The sequence below is a fragment of the Echinops telfairi genome, unplaced genomic scaffold (genome assembly GCF_000313985.2).
Source record: "Echinops telfairi isolate 266 unplaced genomic scaffold, ASM31398v2 ScPeMD7_33;HRSCAF=127, whole genome shotgun sequence".
Classification (NCBI taxonomy): domain Eukaryota; kingdom Metazoa; phylum Chordata; class Mammalia; order Afrosoricida; family Tenrecidae; genus Echinops; species Echinops telfairi.
In genome coordinates, this window is record NW_022103930.1 from 1,033,951 (window position 1) to 1,052,731 (window position 18,781).

Below are 18,781 nucleotides of genomic sequence, written 5' to 3' on the forward strand. Positions count from 1 at the left end.
GTTTCCTTCTTTCATTTTTTTGTTGTTGTTTTGGTTTGATCTTTTTATTCTGTTTGTATAAATAATGCATGCACTGAGAACTCTAAGATTAAAAATAGCATAATGTACATAGCTGATTTGAAAATTTAGAAAATGTCAAAGTTTCTATTGATTCTTTTAAGAAAAAAAAAAGGAATCTGACATTTTGACAACAAAAACAATATCAGATAAGTTAAAATAATAGATGTAATAATCCTAACAAGCCTTAGAGGTGACAGAGAAAAGCAAGGAAAACAAAAATAATACAGAAACCATTCCCAACCCCCCTAATTTGACGTTCTAAACAGCATAATGCATTTGACAAAACAGTCCCCGGAGCTGACCCCACCTTCACCTTAAATAACAACACTGAAGTAAACAGTTGTACAGGTGAGAATGCTCACACTCAGCCAATGACATACAGGTAGACTACTCACTGAAAGTCTATGAAAGGCAAGACTACTGCTGCTACTAATGAAGTCCACGATGCTCTGAAGTGACTGCTAACAAAATGGAAACATTACACCGCCTGTGACAAAATATAAATACCTGCAACATCATTCCTATTTCTGTCAGCCGTATCGGGAGTAAAGCACAACATGAGAGAAACGAAGTCCAATCATAACTGATCCTTCCCCTCCCAGTGACGAGGAAGTGAGATCCATAAAGGAAAAGCTATCTTTTGGGGCAATTTGTTTTTGGAGAAGAACAGTCACAAGGCTCCTTACAAGTGAGGATTGCAAGACTTGAAGGTCTCATAAAAATGCTATCGGGAGTGACGGGTCCTTAGAAAAGGACTTCATGCTTGGCCAAGTGGAAGGTCAGAACACAAGAAGGTCCTCAAGAGAAGGCTGAGCCAGTGGCTACAATCATGGGCTCCAACAGAGGGGGTCACAGGACTGGGCAGTGCTTCCTTCTGTTGTATTTAAGGTCACTCTGAGTTGGAACCAACCTGAAGGCACTGTATAACATCACCCTGGATCATGGGGCTGAATTAACCCACTCTGACCCACCAGACTTACGGCAAGCTTTTGTTTACCACATTAAGCAATCTCTCCATCCTCCAGACCTCTTGGATTAAAGAATAAGGAGGCTCAGATTCCCATAAGCATCAGATTCTCCAACGATCTCAAACAAAAGCAAAGCCCAGAATCACCTCCCTTGTACTCAGCAGGGCCCTCTTCCTTGCCTCTCGTGCTCTCTACATTCACCTTTCTCTACTGGAAGATGAGAAAGTAGAGTGTTGCCCCATGAGACAACACTAATGAGTGGCAGAGCCTAGGCTAGAAAACTGTAATCCTCATGACTCAGGCCCCACCAAGCCACCGAGAGGAGGGGGCGCCAGGCGCTGCCCCAGCAACACAATCCTGACCCTTACTGTGCCAGCCCCTCCGTCACACTGTCATCCACGGCAGCACTCTGTCCCTGTTGTCACACACACAAAAAGACTGTACCACTGGACTTCAAGACTGGTTTAAACAAAAATTAACTTTTACTTGAGAATGCCCTCTCGATGCAAGTAGAATTCAACCACAATTAAAATAAAATTGGGCCTATAACTTTCCTTCTCAGAGAACACATATGAAGACCAGAATACCTTTCTTGCCGGCTGCTGGTTGTGCTTTGCAATGTTTAACCTCCCCCTCTGTGGCCACTGTCATAACTTGTTGTTCTTCCTCATCCGCCTCCATGTCACTGTCCAGGTAGCCAATCAGAAGCTCTGTATCCGTTTCTATGTCTTCAATTGCCAGGTAAAAAATGTTTTCTCCTTCCTGAGGGGAAATGGGGGGAGGAGAATGCTGGACCATTACTTTATTTCTGGTAATAATTAGTAACTTCTTTAAAGATCCATTCATTGACTAGCCCTGTACCCATGAAGAGTTTCTATGACCATTTTGGGTGTTTTGCGTCTGCAATGGATGGTGATACTGAGAAAGGCAACCAGCAACACTCAGGCAAACACAATGTAATTACAAATTATAAAAATATCGTGAGATATACATATTTTTATATAGTATATATAAAACAAAACTCACAGCAACCAATCCCAACTCATAGCGATTCTATAGGACATCGTTGAACTGCCCCTTTGGGTTTCTGAGTCTGTAAATCTTTACAATAACAAAAAGTTTCATTTTTTTCCCCTAAGGAGCAGCTGGTGGGATTGAACTTCTGACCTTGTGGTTAGCCACCTAGTGCATAAAAACTATTCTACCTGAATTCTACACACATACCCACACACGCAAGTGCATGTCATCGCGCGTGTATGTGCTGATGAATATATATGTATGCATATGTCAAATGAACACCTTTATAAAACCAAATCCGACTGCTTTCAAGTCAATTCCGACTTGATTGGAGGCCCAATGCTTACCCAAAAGTGCCATCAGGGCAATACCTTGTAACTGCCCATAAATCCAGTAGAATGAAGTTTATTAAATAATACAGTCTTTTAGAGCAGTGAGATAGCAATTTCATTGTGATTACCATTAAGCCTACTTTTGAAGAGGGGTGGGGGTGGGGAAGGGGAGTTCAAGCTGAAGTGCAAATTAAAAGAACTGAAAGCAAACCCAGAAACAATTTCTGAAACGCTGGGCTAGAAACAGAGAACAAGACGAGACACCTGGCAGGTCCCAGACAGTAATTGAACTAGCATGCAAACCTCATCTCTTCAGACTCCCCCAGTCCCACACAGCAAAGAGGGAAAAGAACAAGACCCACGATCAACATACACATTTTTAAAGAAAATTCTAAAGATTTAAAATTTTAAAATTCTAGAATTTTAAAGAAATCAGACAGGTTGAAGCATTCGAAAGGAAGAGCAGTGAAAGCACTAAGAGACACAGGAGAGGCACAGAAAACCCTTCCTCCCAAGGAAACCCCAGAGAAAACCACCCACTGGGATTCAACTGGTCCAACAAAAAAAAATCCCTCCCGGGCCTTGTACCAAACACCAGAGAAGCCAAAATTGGGGAGGCTTAGATGCTGCCCCAAGAGAAAGCACCGGAAGTGCTCTGTTTCCTTATTTGGCTACTGAAGAAAAAGAAGCAAAGCGGAGTTTACTGAACCTTCCCAGTAGGCATGGAAAGGGCAACGAAAGTAAGTCCCCCCAGGAATGAAGTTGAGGCAAACACTGAAGGCATAGCAGAGTTGCCTTCCCTTTGGCCCTCCAGAGCACTGGGTTTAAGAAGCAGAAACTGAGGGGAAGGGATCAAGAAATGGCATGCATCTTGTCACAACTCTGCAGGTATATATACAAGGAGGCTTTAAGCCCTGCATGGAAAAATGGAATTAAAAGATGATGGAAACTCTCTACCAGCACAATGTCTACACCAAACTGAAAAGAGACACATCGAACAGTTGCCCAGGTGATCTAGATTCAATCATCTACAATTGTTAACAAGCCTTGTAATTTTACAAACAATATAGATTAGAAAATAGCACCCAACAAATGTAAGTGATGACCATACCCATCAAATATCGTGGGAGGCTGGGGTCAAAAGTTCCAGGCAATGAAGCAAATATCACTATTAGCTGCAGTTAATTAAGAAGCATTCCTGGGATATTTAGAGCATTCTTGGGAGCTTTTGAATTTCATACCTTCAACAACATAAGAGTTCTATATTTCTAATTAACAATGCAGAATTGACTTCTGTGCACCAAGAATTAGCTTAGTGAAACAAAAACTAAGGAACACTAAAAAATATATAAACACTGGGAAAAAGAGAAATAATTTTTAGAATAAACCCAGAGATGGCTCACTTCCTGGAGTGTGAAAACTACTTACTAGGAGGTTTACTCAGGGCAGCAAGGGGCTCACACAGTGAAGACCTCAAAACATAATAATAAATCTTAGTGTTCATCTGATCAATGTCTAAGAACATTAATCGAACCATCTTAACAACATATTAACCATTAATCTTCTTTGGCTTCACAACAATAAAAAACCTTGTTTTTGTTTTGTTTGTCTTTCATTTTAAACCAGGACAACATGAACTTAAAATGAAATCATAAAACATAAGACATCTCTTTAGGGACTTTGTAATAAAAGAGGATCATTTTATTCTATCGGTATAAACTGTAATTCAGGAAAAGTAATGGCAACATTACCAAATCCAACAACCAATCACATGTTCTCTACTTAAATCAAAATAAATGCAATGCAACAGGAAGGTACATAATAATAGGTCTTAGTCCAACCTATTGATTTAATGATGATGTCTAGCTATCTCCCTAGATATACCTCCAGACTATGTGTTTCTTTCTTGTTCCTGTGCCCTTGCACGCATTATAAGAAGTATCCTCTTAACTGGCTTCCATGCCTACCCCTCACGCTCTTCAATCATATGGCAATTTCTTGCTTCAAGACTGCAGTTTTCAGAAGTGGCCAGATTGCTCATCTCCAGAGCACCCTGCATTGATTCCCACCTGTCGGATCAGCCCAGGTCTAACCTTGGGCAGAAAAGACTTAAGAAGCATTGGCCCAACATTCTGGGATTCAGCGTCCAGTCCCTGTGGTCATTAGCCCGGCTATGACCCTATGCCCCAGTTTTGATAACTGTTTTGATATTCTCATCCTGAGATTTAGCTCTCCTTCTTACCTGTATCATTTCAGGTCAGAGTCCCTGATTGACGTATTCCGCGGGACACAAGCCCTCCATAAGAGAATCCCACTGCCTGGCCTTCACTGCTTAGGGATTAGAAGCCTCCCTGCGCATCTGCCTGGGGTGTGACGTCCCGCTTAGTGCTGACATAATTCCCTGCTGCCACTGGCTCCAGGGGACTTGGTTGAAAATACCTTAGCTAAAAACTGGCTGTTCAACCACCTGGTCGGCTCCAAAGCAATTATCCCTCAGCTACTGATGTTCATAATATTGATCATTTGAGGACACACATACAGAAAATGATTTTATAATTGTTCCCCATCTCTAACATTGCTGTCTGTAGTTCATAATTTCTCAAGATTCTTTGCAGTCCTGCTTCACTTTGTGTTATTTCTAAATCACTTCCGCAAATGACCTCGATGGGATACACTTTATAATACCAAAAGGATGCAACAGCCCAAATGCCTCAGGCTATAACAACTCATTCAATACCATCAAATCAATTCTGATTCATAGCCAGCCACCCTGTGGGACACAGGAGAACTGCTTCTATGGCCTCCCGAGGCTGGAAATCTTCATGGGAGTAGAAAGCCACATCTTTAGCCCACAGAGAAGCTGTTAGTTTTGAACTTCGTATTTGTGGTTTAACCCCAGTGCATAACCTACTATGCCACTAAGCTCAGCATTGTCTTAAAAGGAAGACTTAGGAAATCTCACTTAAAACGCACACAACTCAAAAAGAGTATTGCCACGAGGATCCCAGCTCATGCATGATGTCGGAGTTTGTTCTAAACAAAATGTGCTTACATGTTTCTGTGATCAGTCGATGCCTGCACACATATTCTCATAGCAATACACCTGTCTTCGCCTTGAGGAAGTGACTTTAAAGAATGATCCCATCAAAGCAGTGACCTCGGAGGGGATCCCCTCAAACGAAAACTCATTGTCACCAGCCGATTCCAACTGATAGGGACCAGCTAAAGGGGCTCTGAAGCTTTCCGTCTTCGCAGGAGCGTTGAGAACAAGCCTAGCCTTTCTTTCATGGAGCAGCTAGCAGATCTCCTTCACAGAGCGGGTGGTGAACCTAGGGCTCGCAGCCCAGAGTGGAAGCCATTGTGTCACCAGGCTGCTAGGGGATCGGCAGAGAGGTCTGCTCAGAGGTGAAGGCCACAGTGTTTGGAGACTCCGAAGGGATCGTGATAAATGTTCTCGTGTGCCGCAGGAAACCCAAAGGGCCAGTTCGACTCTGTCCGATGGGCATCCTGGAGGATTCCGAGGAGTAGGGACCACCTCAGTGGTCGTAGGTTTGGGATCACAGGACACTTCTGAGGCTTACAGGTCGTGATGTTTATAAGATCCAGTATTCATGAACGGTATCACGACTTATTACTTAACAACCCTAAACACGTTTTTCAAAATACTTTTTTTCCCTCCAAAATCATTGTCTGAACCAAGCTGTTACACAAACCAACTTTCTTTGTCAATGCTGCTTGTTACTTACTTTCACCGCACCCAAACCGTCTCAAACAACATGAGGGGATTTCCAAAAGTTCATGGAAAAATGTATCTGGCCATTCCAATTGGCCACAAACTTTTTGAAGTGCTCTCACGTACTCCAGGCCGGCTGCCTCACCCACAGAGCTCTGAAACGTCTTGCCCTGGCCTCCTTCTTGCCACATGCTGGTCTGTGCACATGCTAATCTGCCGCTCTGGGTAGGACTTCCTGATACCAGTCACTTGTCCAAATGATACCAAAAACGACTAACCATCTGATTTACCAGGGGCTGAGGGCCTTAGGGATCTTCTCTGAATCTTTTCTGAATTTATGCAGCTTTTTCCCCCGCGAGCTCTCTATATCTATTACCTGCCTTAATTTTAACTGGGTGCTTACTTATATGAAGGTCACAATACCCCCTGGTTAATATTCAAGTCATATTCTAACTTTCATTTCTAGGTGTCGTGTCATTGAACTCTTGTAATGGGTAAATTTCTAATACACGTTACTCTTGTCTCCCCATCAGAAATTTCCTGCTCAAGGCAGTGAACTGGAATTCCCATGTTATCCCCCATGGCGCATGCTGTGCTCCTAACAGGTGCTCACGATTTTACAAATAATGAATAGTAACACTGAGAATACTAAAGCACTGGTGTGGATGGAGGAAAAACATTCCGTAATAAAAAATGTGTTCCGATTTTGTTTACTTATACTTGGGGAGGTATTACAAGAGCCTAGGTAACTCGGTCAGGATACCAGGAAGGGATTCATGAGGCAAGGAGGCAGTCACAGTACGAATACACTTTGAGAGGAAAGCAGGGGATACTCTCTAACAGACTGTACATGGAGTATGGAAGGAGAGAAGGGTCAGAGATGGCCCCAAGGTGATCCAGTTTATCCTCAGGCTTAGCAGATGTTGCTCCATAAAACAGTTTTTTCTTAAGGATTCAACATAAAACACCAGCTATAAACTTCTGCTTTGGAGCCATGGATTCTTAATACATAGAAGGATATTTTCATATGTCCAAATATGTTTTCATTCCGGCAGGTGCCCAAGAGTCAGCCATTTAGACCACTATTCTTCCAAAACCTGCAGTTAGTCATTCAAAGCCCACAGCAACCAAAAACTCACTTCTTTTACACCATAACTACTTTTCAAGCTCTTATCACAGCAATGCAGTCTGATGACAGCAGAGTGAAATTCCGATCTGCTTCTTTAAACAAAGCTGATAGAAAATAGCAGGGACTTAGATTTTACGGACTTCATAATTTTGATATTATCATGTAATATGGAATTCATATTTATAGGCAGGCAAACAAACATATACAAAAGCGTTTGTGAATATTGTGACTTTCCAAGCAAATGCGAGGAATAAAAATGCCTGGAAAAAAGCAATAATCAGACTGGGATGCTTCTCCCAGAAGCTTCTATTTAATGCTATGTGGGATGGCTACAACCACGCATCCTTCTCTAGAAGTAAGAGTTCTAAAAATAATTCTCATAGGTTGAAATAATCCCTTCGGAATTCATAAAGTTGAGAACAGGGGTGGGGACTATCTGGCCCGTGGGCCATACAAGGTTCCTATCCCAGCCAACAAGCCTCACAGACCTCACCAGTCATTACAGCGGGGGTGAGTTAATGACCGGTTTGACCAGTACAGCCTGAGAGTGGTGTTACCAATATCCAAATGGCCCTTGCAGAAAAAGGGTTCCCCACCCTGATTTAGAAGGATAACCATTGCAAGGGCAGTGAATAATTTAATACTCTTCTAGCCCAAGTCTCTAATCCCCATCAAATGAACATTCCCTGCATGGATCCAGTAAGAAGGCGGGGGAAGATACTGTTAGGATTCACCAGTAATTGCCAACAATTCTCTGGAGTGGCATGTTGCCGTGTATAAACTGAGCCCTCTGAGAAGCAGGAGGTGGGATCTCAATACTAGGCAGAGCTAGGAGTGGAGGGCATCCTCCGGACCTGAGATCCCTGTGCAGTGAACCTCCTGGATCCGGATGACAGCCAGACCACCAGAGAAGCAGCAGCAGGACCAGGGACCAGAGTGTGGAACAAGTGATGGACTTCCCAACCCATGAAAAAAGTGGAGATAAAGTGTGTTTGTGCAGGAGGCTGGCTTGTGGAACAGGGTGCCACTGGGCACTTAATTCAGGGAGCTGGGTTGGCTGACCCACAGAGCTTGCACTGAATGCCGCAGGGTTGAGGCTTACAGCAGAGTGGTATTCCCCTTTGGGGCATTTACCAGCAAACCTGAAACTTTGTTACATGTCCTAGTAAATAACTACCCTGATCATTTCGTAATGATATTACAACTTGTTCACTTCCTTAATAAACACTTTACTCATGAATTTGGCCTGTGAGTTTCTGTGTAGCCATTACAATGAATATTAGAGTCCAAACAAGTAAAATAAGAGAAGATACATTCAGACAACTCAAGCATTTAGAGTAGTATTCAAATAGAATTTGAACTACCCCAGATTGTTACTGGTTAACCTGATGCATTAAGCTAAATATGAAGGAGCATTAAAAGGTTTGTAGAAAAATGGAATTGCACAAACTTATTGAAGCCCTTTGGGGGGGGGGGTGCATGGATGTGTACACATAAAATCATCCTATCTCACCCTCTCTTATAATCTATCCTTAGCCCCTGAGGGCATCTCTAGTTAAGAGGCTCCTTCAGATGAAATCAGCCCATAGACAATAGATCCCCTACAATAAAATCAAGATGACTGACCTAGAAAGGGAAACTGGAGGAAAAAGCCAGTTGTTGGCTAAGAAGCAGACAGGCAGGCATTAATCCCATTCTGCCGCTATGGAGCTTTGTCTCCTATGAATTGGGGCACTTTCCTTATCAGTGGGGCCTCCGTTTTTTTCATGTGCAAAATGGGAAAAAAATAATACTCTTATGCTTATTTATGCCTTGGACCTAACTGGTAATCCTGATAGCTGCCTAAGTACACTGAGAAGAAATAACTTGACCTTACATATATAGAACATGTTGTAGTTTTCCAAGTGTTTATGTCACCAGACCTTCGCAGGCACCTTGTGAGGAATAAAGGGAAATCCAAAGATATTGTACACACAATGGCTTTGGATTCACACAGAACTCAATGTGGGTTCGATTAACTCATTAAGGTCCTCTGTAGGACAGTGCATTAAGCATTGGGCTACGAACCAGAGGTCAGAGGTTTGAACCCACCAATGATAACATGGGAGAAAGATGAGGCAATCTGCTTCCCTAAAGATGAACAGCCTCGAAACCTTATCCATTAAATCTATCCATGCAGCGGTTCTCAACCTGTGGGTCGCGACCCCCTTGGGGGTCTAACGACCCTTTCACAGGGGTCACCCAATTCATAACAGTAGCAAAATTAAAGTTATGGGGTAGCAATGAAAATAATTTTATGGATGGGGCGGGGGGTCACCACAACATGAGGAACTGTATGAAAGGGTCACAGCATTAGGAAGGTTGAGAACCACTGCTCTAGGGACAGGATGAGCTCCATGGCAGTGGGTTTACATAAGTTACTGGGTCCCTTAGTGGTGCAAATAATTAAGAGCTCAACCACTAGCCAGAAGAGTAGAGGTCTGAGTCCACACAGCTCTCTAGGAAGACAAGCCCACTCCTCTGCTTCTGAAAAGCCATGAACTTGAAAAGCACCGGGCCCAGGTCTACCCTGCACATTGGCAGCCACAGTGAGCTGGAATCTCTGTGAAAGCAGGTAAGAGCAGCATACTCAGAAAAAGTTAGCTTAATTGTTCTTAGTCTAATTCCTCGTCTTTAACATGAAATGGGTCAGCAGTGCCCAAAGCAAAGCATAATCTTGAGTATTAAGTAGCATAAAAGAGAGAAATTACACATGCTATGTACTAGTCACATAAGAAACAACTAGCATCAGGGACTCCCTCCAACAGGAAGCCCTCTAACCCACTAACATTTTACATATAAAAGTGGAGGCTCATAGATATTAAATATGTCTTAAAGGTCAGATATAGTAAATTCTAGAACTAGTCTTAAATCTGAGTCTAGGACTTGGACCATAGAAGAATGGCTAAGTAAAAAATGATACTGAATTTGTTCATCTCTGCAATTAAAATTTCATTTCTACTAGGTAAAAACATTTTCCTAAATGAATCACAAATAATTGGGTACATTGAAGGAAGAAGGAAATTTGGTCCCATAGACTTTTTTTTAATGATTACAAGGAATCAGCAGGCACCAGGCTGGGAACCCATTGTTGGCCATGTGGCATCAATACTGCACACAAAAGAAATTTACATTCCGGTCACCACCCAGATTTGATAGTAACACATTCTGAGAGTGGTTTCTTATATGAGGGGGCTTTGCTTAGTTTGTGAATGAGTTCTATTATCTTTCAATTCCATTTGTTCCATGAGTTTTGTTGTTGCCCATTTGTAAATAGTATATGGATACAGTAGGAAGACTAAATCATGTGTCAAAAGACTTTGCGTCTGCCCCTCTCTCTTTGGATAAGTCTCTAACCAATCCTGGGCTTCTTTCAATTCATATCCATGCTTATATAATTTACGAGGAAGTATCCCCAAAAAAGCAGAATTGCACTGGGCAAAGTGGAGATTTCTTAGTACGCATTTCTCCCACTAGGCGATCATCAAGCACCTCACTCTGAGTTAAGTGCACCCAGTGGCATCTGGGAAGTTTCTCTCTGGTCATAGTGAATGTTTTCGTAAAATCGGTTTCACTCGAACCTCGTTTTTTGTGATGGCCATTTTAAGAGACCAGCATTTGGCAGTGAATTTTTTTTTTTTCCTGCTCAGGAAAAATGTCAAAGAAACTGTTGTGATGCTGAACACAGGTCAACAAGGACAGCACTAGGGGGAAAACACAGGTGTACAAGTGGTCTGCTCATTTCAAAAACAGTGACATGTTGACTGATGACAAACCTCATTCTGGAGGTCCATCAACTTCCTGAACAGATGAAAATGTCGATTCATAGTGCATCTGGGGTTCATTCCACCAAGTCAGACTTTTAATCACGCTTTCTATTTAGAGGTTCTGAAAAGATTGCATACCAGTGTACGACAAACAAAGCCTGATTTGTTGCAGACAAGGGTGGGGGGATAGTTTTGCCACCACAAAAATGCACCTGCTCACGCAAACATCCTAGTGTGCCAGTTTTGGCCAAAAAAACCTAGCACCTTTTTGCCTCACACACCCGAATTACCTGACTTCACTCTGTGCAACTTCTTTTTGTTTCCATGAATAAAGAGGGGCCTGAAAGGACAGCGATTGGGCAATGTAAAAGAAGTGAAGAAAAAACAAGGGCAGTGCTATCAGCCATGCAAACCGATGAGTTTGAAAAATGTTTCCAAGAATGGAATTGCAGATTCAACAAATGTATTGAGTATAAATGGAGAATATTTTGAAGGTGATAAGGTTGTTTTGTAAAAAAAAAAAATTAAAATATATAGCTTTGAAAAAATCCATTTTTGGGGGGTACACTCTCTTGAATCTATAAAAATAAAAGGATTGGACTTTCTTATCTCATCATTTCCAGCACTAGTTTAAATTGCATATGATATACTCTCAACTTTATACGTTTAGTCAATGAATTTATAAGGAAAATTACACATCAGACTGATCTAATTATGTGTGCCCTATCAGACTTCTGCCCAACTAGAAGCTAGGGTGGAATGAAGGGAAGTGTTTAACGAGAATGTCCATTGAAAACTGGAGGACACCAACTTGGACACTGGGCATGATCTTCAGTACAATTACACAGAGCACTTAAGATGTGTTTAGGTCTCACATAAGATTTCTTCCATGTGACTGTTTCTTGATGGTCACCAGAGGTTAGGACCAAACTGAACAAAAGAGGTCTTTAGTTCAATGCTTTCTGATTCTATCATCAGACCAGAACACTTGGCCCTAGCTATCTGAGAGGGACATCGCCTTTTCAAAGTCCCTGTCTCCTGCACTTTCTCTGGCTTTCTCTGCCATGACAATGCCAATTGTCCATGACTTAACTTGGTTGTGGATGACTTGCAGGCAGACTGTGGTCCACATGTGGACAATGTCTCAGAAACAATGACTGTGAAGTTATCAAAGGGACAAATCTATTGAATGAAAAGACAGTAGATTGAAAACCTAAGCTGACCGCTATAGTGCCTAACAGACAATGAGTACAAATGGGAATCATCTTCAAAGCCATTCTAAGGCTTCCAATTCTTCAAAAACCTGGCGAGGAGGGTAGGGCGGGAGGAGGGCTGAACTGCTACTGAGCAATCAGACAAGTGATAAAGAGAAAGGAAATACAATAAAATAGTAAGTACAGATTTAATATCTTCTCATTTAAATCTTTATTAAAACCTTGTCAGTCTCAATTTGAATATCATTTTTATAAATCTCAATCTACAAAGCTGACAGACATGAGGAAGAATCATTTCCAAAGAAAATTTACAAAATACAAGACTAATTTTTTTAAGTTTTTAAAAAAATATCAGTCAAATATACATCATTCTAGGGCAGGAACAATTTGTCTTGTGATTTAGAATGCTCCCTCGGAGAACAGGTCTGACCCAGTGACAGGCACTGTCATATGAAATGTGAAAAGAAACAAAATGAATAATAGCCAAGTGAAGGTGTTAAGAACCATCATGTGCTTCATCTATTGTTGTTTTCTCCTTGTCCACTCCTTTCGATGATGTGTTACCGAGCAGTGGACAAAGTTGCAACCCCTTGCATTCTACACACTGGCTGAGAAACAAGCCTTTGTTGCTATAATTCACAAAAACTCTTTGATTGTTTATTAGAATGGTCTTCCAGAAGTTGAATGATGTAAACATTAAAGCAAAATATTTGTATATTTTTATGAGAATAAGAAAAAACACATCCTGCAATCCAAGAAAATAATCTAAAGCAGAAGGGATAGATGTATTTAAAATAAGGAACAGTGCAGGATGGGCTAATTTTATGTTTAAAGCGCATGAATCAGTCTTATAAGAAAAATCACTTTTCAAGGAAACACAAATAAAACTGTCTCTTTTATCATCTCAGTGCATAATGAGCAACTCTAATATGATTCTTAAGAACCAGACACTACATTAAACAAAAAAATCAAATTCATAAACAAAGAATATCAACTGCAAATCACTAACACATACACATATTTTCCCATGAGTAGTCTAAGCAAAGACAATGTTTGGAGCATTTTATAAAACAAATACAATCTAAGAGAAAAGATTGCATAGGAAAGATAAAATGAAAACTCAGTTATGTGAGGAAAGCATTATGATCATCAGAAATTGCTTCTTGACAGAAAGAGAATGCCATAATTCATCTTTGTTTAATTTAAAAATTAGTTATTACTAATAGCCGTGTACCGAGGAATAACTTAAGCTGAGACGGGAAACTACAACATATTGCTAAAATAAATCACAAAAGAATTAATAAATGGAAGAATGTACTGTGGTTCATGGACTGGAAGGCTTACTGTATCTCTTATGTCAAAAGTACCCAAAAAGGATCTACAAATTTAATGCAATTCCTATTAAAATTTCACCAACCTTCTTTATGGAAATAAGATCAATCTCCAAATTTAATTGGATAGTAAAGGGACCACAAATCCGGCAAGCAATATTGAAGAAGCAGAAAACATTAGGAGAACTCAGACTTCCTAATTGCAAAATGTACTACAATGCCCCAGTAATCAAAACAGTCACGTATTGGTATAATAATAGAAATTTACACCAATAGGAATAGAACAGAGGGTCGCAGCTTGATCCATGCATCTATGGTCAACTGATTTGCGACACAAGTGCTCACTTCATCCAATGTGGAAAGAGGATAATTTCAATAAATGTTGTTAGGTTCTGACTCACAGCGACACTAAGTACAACAGAGCGAAACACTGCCTGGTCCTGCGCCAACCTCACAGTTGTCCTTATGTTTGAGCCCATCAGTGCAGCCACTGTATCAATCCATCTAGTCTAAGGTCTTCCGCTGGTTTACTGCCCCTCCACTTTACCAAGCATGATGTCCTCTCCAGGGACTGGGATCCTCTGACAGCATGCCCAAGGTACGTGAGATGAAAACGTGTCACCCTTGTCTCTAACGAGCATTCTAGCAGTACTTCCTCCAAGACAGTGTTTGTTCTTTTGGTAGTCCATGGTATTTTCAATGTTCTTTGCCAGCATCGTAATTCAAATGCAGTGGTTCTTCCTCGGTCTTCCTTATTCAAGGGCTTTCGTAGAGAGTCAAAACTTAGAAGACACCGAATTGCCTGGCCTGGACGTCTCACCATGAGCTGGGTGTTGTCTGGTCCACACAGTGATAATGTGGACATGTAAAGCTGTACTCTACCATCATATGAAAGTAGCACCTAGGGGACTGGGCCAAAAACAGTCCCTGAAGGCACAAGTAAATGACACACAAGAAAGTGGCCCAAATGTCTATGGTCCCTATTCCTATCACATTACCTTCCCCCTCCCAGTCTGTGCCTCTGACCTCATGGATAGTAAGGATCTCATCAAGTGCCTGACAAAGAGAACACGTAAGCCTGCTTTATAGGTGGCCCTGCACAAATATGCACACACCACTCAAACGCGAGGAGGAGCAGCATGGTAGCCCCCTTCTGGGACCTCCCTGAATGGCAGCGGCAATCATAAACCCTCTCAACGGACAGACGTTTAAGAGTACTACGTCTGCTTCACTCGGCTAGGAGTCTTCCAGCAACAGAGTCCCTGACATGGCACCATTCCTTAGAGTCATCTGTCAGCAACCGGATGACAGGTTCATTCGCTGGACCACTTCCATCAGGAAAAGAGCTGCTTCTTGTCCTCACTGGAATAGACACTTATTCCAAAGACAACTTTCCCCTCCTTGCACACAAAGAGTCTGCACAACGACCATCCATAACTTTATAGAATGCCTTTTCCACGATTGCTGTTCCTGGTATCACAGCACTGGTTCACATCAACAACTCCCTGCACAGCAAATGAAGAAAGGGCCTAGGTCCATGCATGTGGAGCCCACTAATATTACTGTGTTCCCCATCACCCTCAAGCAACTGGATTGAGAAAAGAAAAGAATGGTTTTTTAAAGATATAATGACAGTACCAGCCAGATGGCAATACCTTTCAGGCCTAGGGCAATGTTCTCTAGGACGCTATCTAGGTTCCGAACTAGTGAGCAATATATATTTCTCCACAGAAAGGATTCAAGGGCCCAAAAATCAAGGGGTGGAAATGAGAGTGGCACCACCTACTATTACCCCGATGACCCACTCACAAAATTGCTGGTTCCTGCTCCAAATGGCACTGCGCTGTGAATCTAGAAAGCTTAATTCCAAAGAGCTCAGTTCCCACCAAGACACAAAACTGAGTTCATTGAATTGGAAGTTAAGAATGCCATCTGGCCACTTTGGGCTCCTCGTGCCTCCAGTTTCTATGTTGTCTCTCATGACTGATCCTGCTTAACAAGGGGAAATTGGATTGACATGAGATAATAGAGGTTAAGGAAGAGTCTGCCTCGAATGCAGCAGATTCCTAAGGCATCTGTTAGCACTACCATGCCTTGTGATTAGTGGAAAACTAGAGCAACCCTATTCCAAAATGACTGCTCATGGCCAAGACCCTTCAGAAATACAGAATTGGGTCACTCCACAAGGCAAAGAACCAATACTAGCTGAAATGCTTGCTCAGTACCAACCACACATACATACGCGTGTGCACACACACACACACACACACACTCATTGTCTTGGTGAAGATGTCACCTGATAGCAACCCTATTGCACAGAGTAGAACTCTCCCTGTGGGTTTCCAAGATTATAATGCTTTACAGAAATAGAAAGCCTCATCTTTCTCCTGAGGGGCAGCTGGTGATTTCAAACTGCTGAACTTAATGTTAGCAGCCCAATAAGCCACCTGGGTTAATACAAAGGGGCTACTAAATAGGTGATGAGAAACATTTTTCTTAATTCTAGTTATGACCACATGCCAGTGGCAGACACAAGGACTATTAACTGTTACCAGTATTTCTTTCTTGTTTTGTTGTAAGAGTGTGTGTATGTGTATGAGAGAAAGAGAAAGTGAGGGAGAATGTTTTGTTTTTTCTCTTCTTTATCTTATCGCCTGTTGTAAAATACAAGATGTAAAAGGGGCCGGTGCATTTTCAGTTGCATGGAGGTGTGTTGTGTCATGTTAGGTTCAGAAATGACTTTATGATTGTCATTATTTGGATTAATTACGATTTAAGGAGATATACATAGGTGCTAAGCTGACAAGAGATGGACTGTGATATTGACTGTTGACTATCAATTTGGCTAGGCTAAAATTCTATCATATGGCAGACACTATGTAATCAATTTCCATTTGGGGGTCTGATGGGAAGAGTCAATCGTTGTGAGGGGAGTTTCCTGCAGGGTCAGGCTTGGCTCTAGTATCTACATGGATGTTCTGACAAAGCTGTTCTCTCTGAACCCACACTTTTCTTGTTGCCTGACCTCCAGTTCTTGGGATGCAAGTCAGTAGAAATCTTTAGCCTGCCAGCCAACTGAAAACTCTGGATTCACTAGTCTCTACAAGCACGTGAGCCTAGCAGAGGCCACCAGGCTGACACCTACACTGTAGATTTGGGGTTCTTCAGTGACCCCCACCACTTAAGCCAGGAGAGCTCTTCAACCTGTCATCTGATCCATGGATTTGGGACCTGCCAGGCCCCACAACGGCATGAGCCATTTCGTGTAAGTAAATGGCTACCAAATGTGCATTACTGACTGTGTTCCCATAGAGAACCCAGATAAGACAGGTTTGATTTAAAATAGATACTCACTTGGCACTCCCCCTACTTTCAGAAAACTAGTATTTCAGAAAGTCTATCTTTTTCATTCACTGTCACTAATCCTGTCATCAAAGCGCAGTCTTAGTTCGGAATCCTGCATGCTTGGCCTCTTCGCCTCCTTTCGTTTACAGACACAAAGGTGAACTTTGCCGGCTTATGAAATGACGGTGAGCATATGAGCTCTTTATGGCCATGATGTCTAGGTATATTATCTACTAATATCCTGAATCACCTGTGCTGAAGGATAGCTAGCCGCAAACAGAATGTAAACATTTTTTTATGAAAAATAATCTGTTCTAACAAAATCTAGGTTCTTTTGAAAGTCTGAAAAGATAAAACTCGTGACCATCTTATGCCTTCGCTGGGGCTGCCAAACTGCACTCTCTAATAAAGGTCCCGGCATGTGGCACAGGAAGATGTCTCCCCACAGGCAAGTCCAGAAAGTCCTACTTATCTTCTCAAAGAGAATAAAGGCCTCACAGCCAATATAAGATCACAGTAACTAGCATATGGCCTCAAAAAAATATTCTTCCCATGAATCTACCTACGGAGTCACCAAGCAGTAAGGAGTGCAGACTGCTAACGCCAGGGCCAGGATCGAGGCCAAGACCCTCAGTCACTCCACACAACAAGCTGTTTTCTGAGTAGGGGATGTTGGCTGATTTGCACAGAATGATAACAGATACCCCAAGAGGAATTTATGAACAAAGAAAACATATTTACTTGTGTCTTAGTCTCAGCGCTGCTCTGATAGGGCTATGACATGGGGTCGCTTTCATCAACAGTCCCCCCCCCCACCACCACCACAGTTTTGGGGCTAGAAGTCTGAATGAAGGGTACCAGCTCTCTGTCTTTTCCGGGGGCAGTGGGAGGGGGTAGTAATACTTGGCATTGCTTCTCTAATATTCTTCTCTGGATTCCTGTAGGACCTCCATGTACAGTCTATCCGTCCCCCACCGCCCCCACCACCACCACCCCCGCCCTTCCTGCTTGCTTGCCATAGGTTTATGCTGCTCGTCGATCACTCAGTAGTGGGTGAGTTTTGGACACACCTTACACTGCTAGGGCCTCATAAACGTTAACTGAGAACACCCTATTCCCATGAGAAATTATTTCCACAGGTATAGGGGTTGCATATCTTTAGGGACAAATTCAATCTGAAACCAAAAAACCAAACTCACTTCCGTACAGTCAATGCTGACTCATAGTGATCCTCTGGGGGTTTCCGAGACTGTAACCGTTTAGGAGTAGAAAGCCTAGTCATTCTCCCTCGGAGCTGCAGATGGTTTCAAACTGCCGACCAGGAGGATCACAGCCCAATACATAATCACTAGCCACCAGGGCTCCTCTCAATCTGAAACAGTAGGCATTATTACATCAATTTATGAAGAGGTACTAAGTTTTAAGAGCTGTCTTTACCGATGGAATGACAACAATTAGATCATTTTTAACTCTAATATTTCCAGCTTTTTGCACAGGGAGCAGTCCTCTGAAGATACTCAATAGCAACAAGTTGAATGAATGAACAATGAGTTCAATAACCTAATTAGCTGTGAAGATGAAAGCAGTGGAATCTACCCCAGTCTTTCAGATAACAAAGTTCATTATGTGTCTATTGCTTTAAACTGTCTTTCTTAATAGTGTCAGAACAGGTTTGGGATCTACATTCTTGCTGATACTATATCAAGTGCTTGCTTTTTCCACTCTCACTTTATCAGATCCTCCATAAAGCAAAACTTCCTTACTAATCTTGGTGGTGGCCAGCAAATGATCCCTACCTCACAATCTAGTGTGGACCCCTCTGACACTATGTCAGGGCTACTTGGAG

At 42.0% G+C, this 18,781-nt stretch overlaps 1 protein-coding gene across 1 annotated transcript in view; it reads right to left on the bottom strand.

The window, feature by feature from the left end:
* Nucleotides 1–18,781, bottom strand: part of PRDM5 (PR/SET domain 5) — a 92,499-nt gene that overhangs the window by 25,153 nt on the left and 48,565 nt on the right. Inside the window, exon 4 of the mRNA XM_045290214.1 lies at nt 1,616–1,790. Coding sequence (XP_045146149.1) covers nt 1,616–1,790 — 175 coding nt within the window. The remainder of the gene's footprint in view (nt 1–1,615; nt 1,791–18,781) is intronic.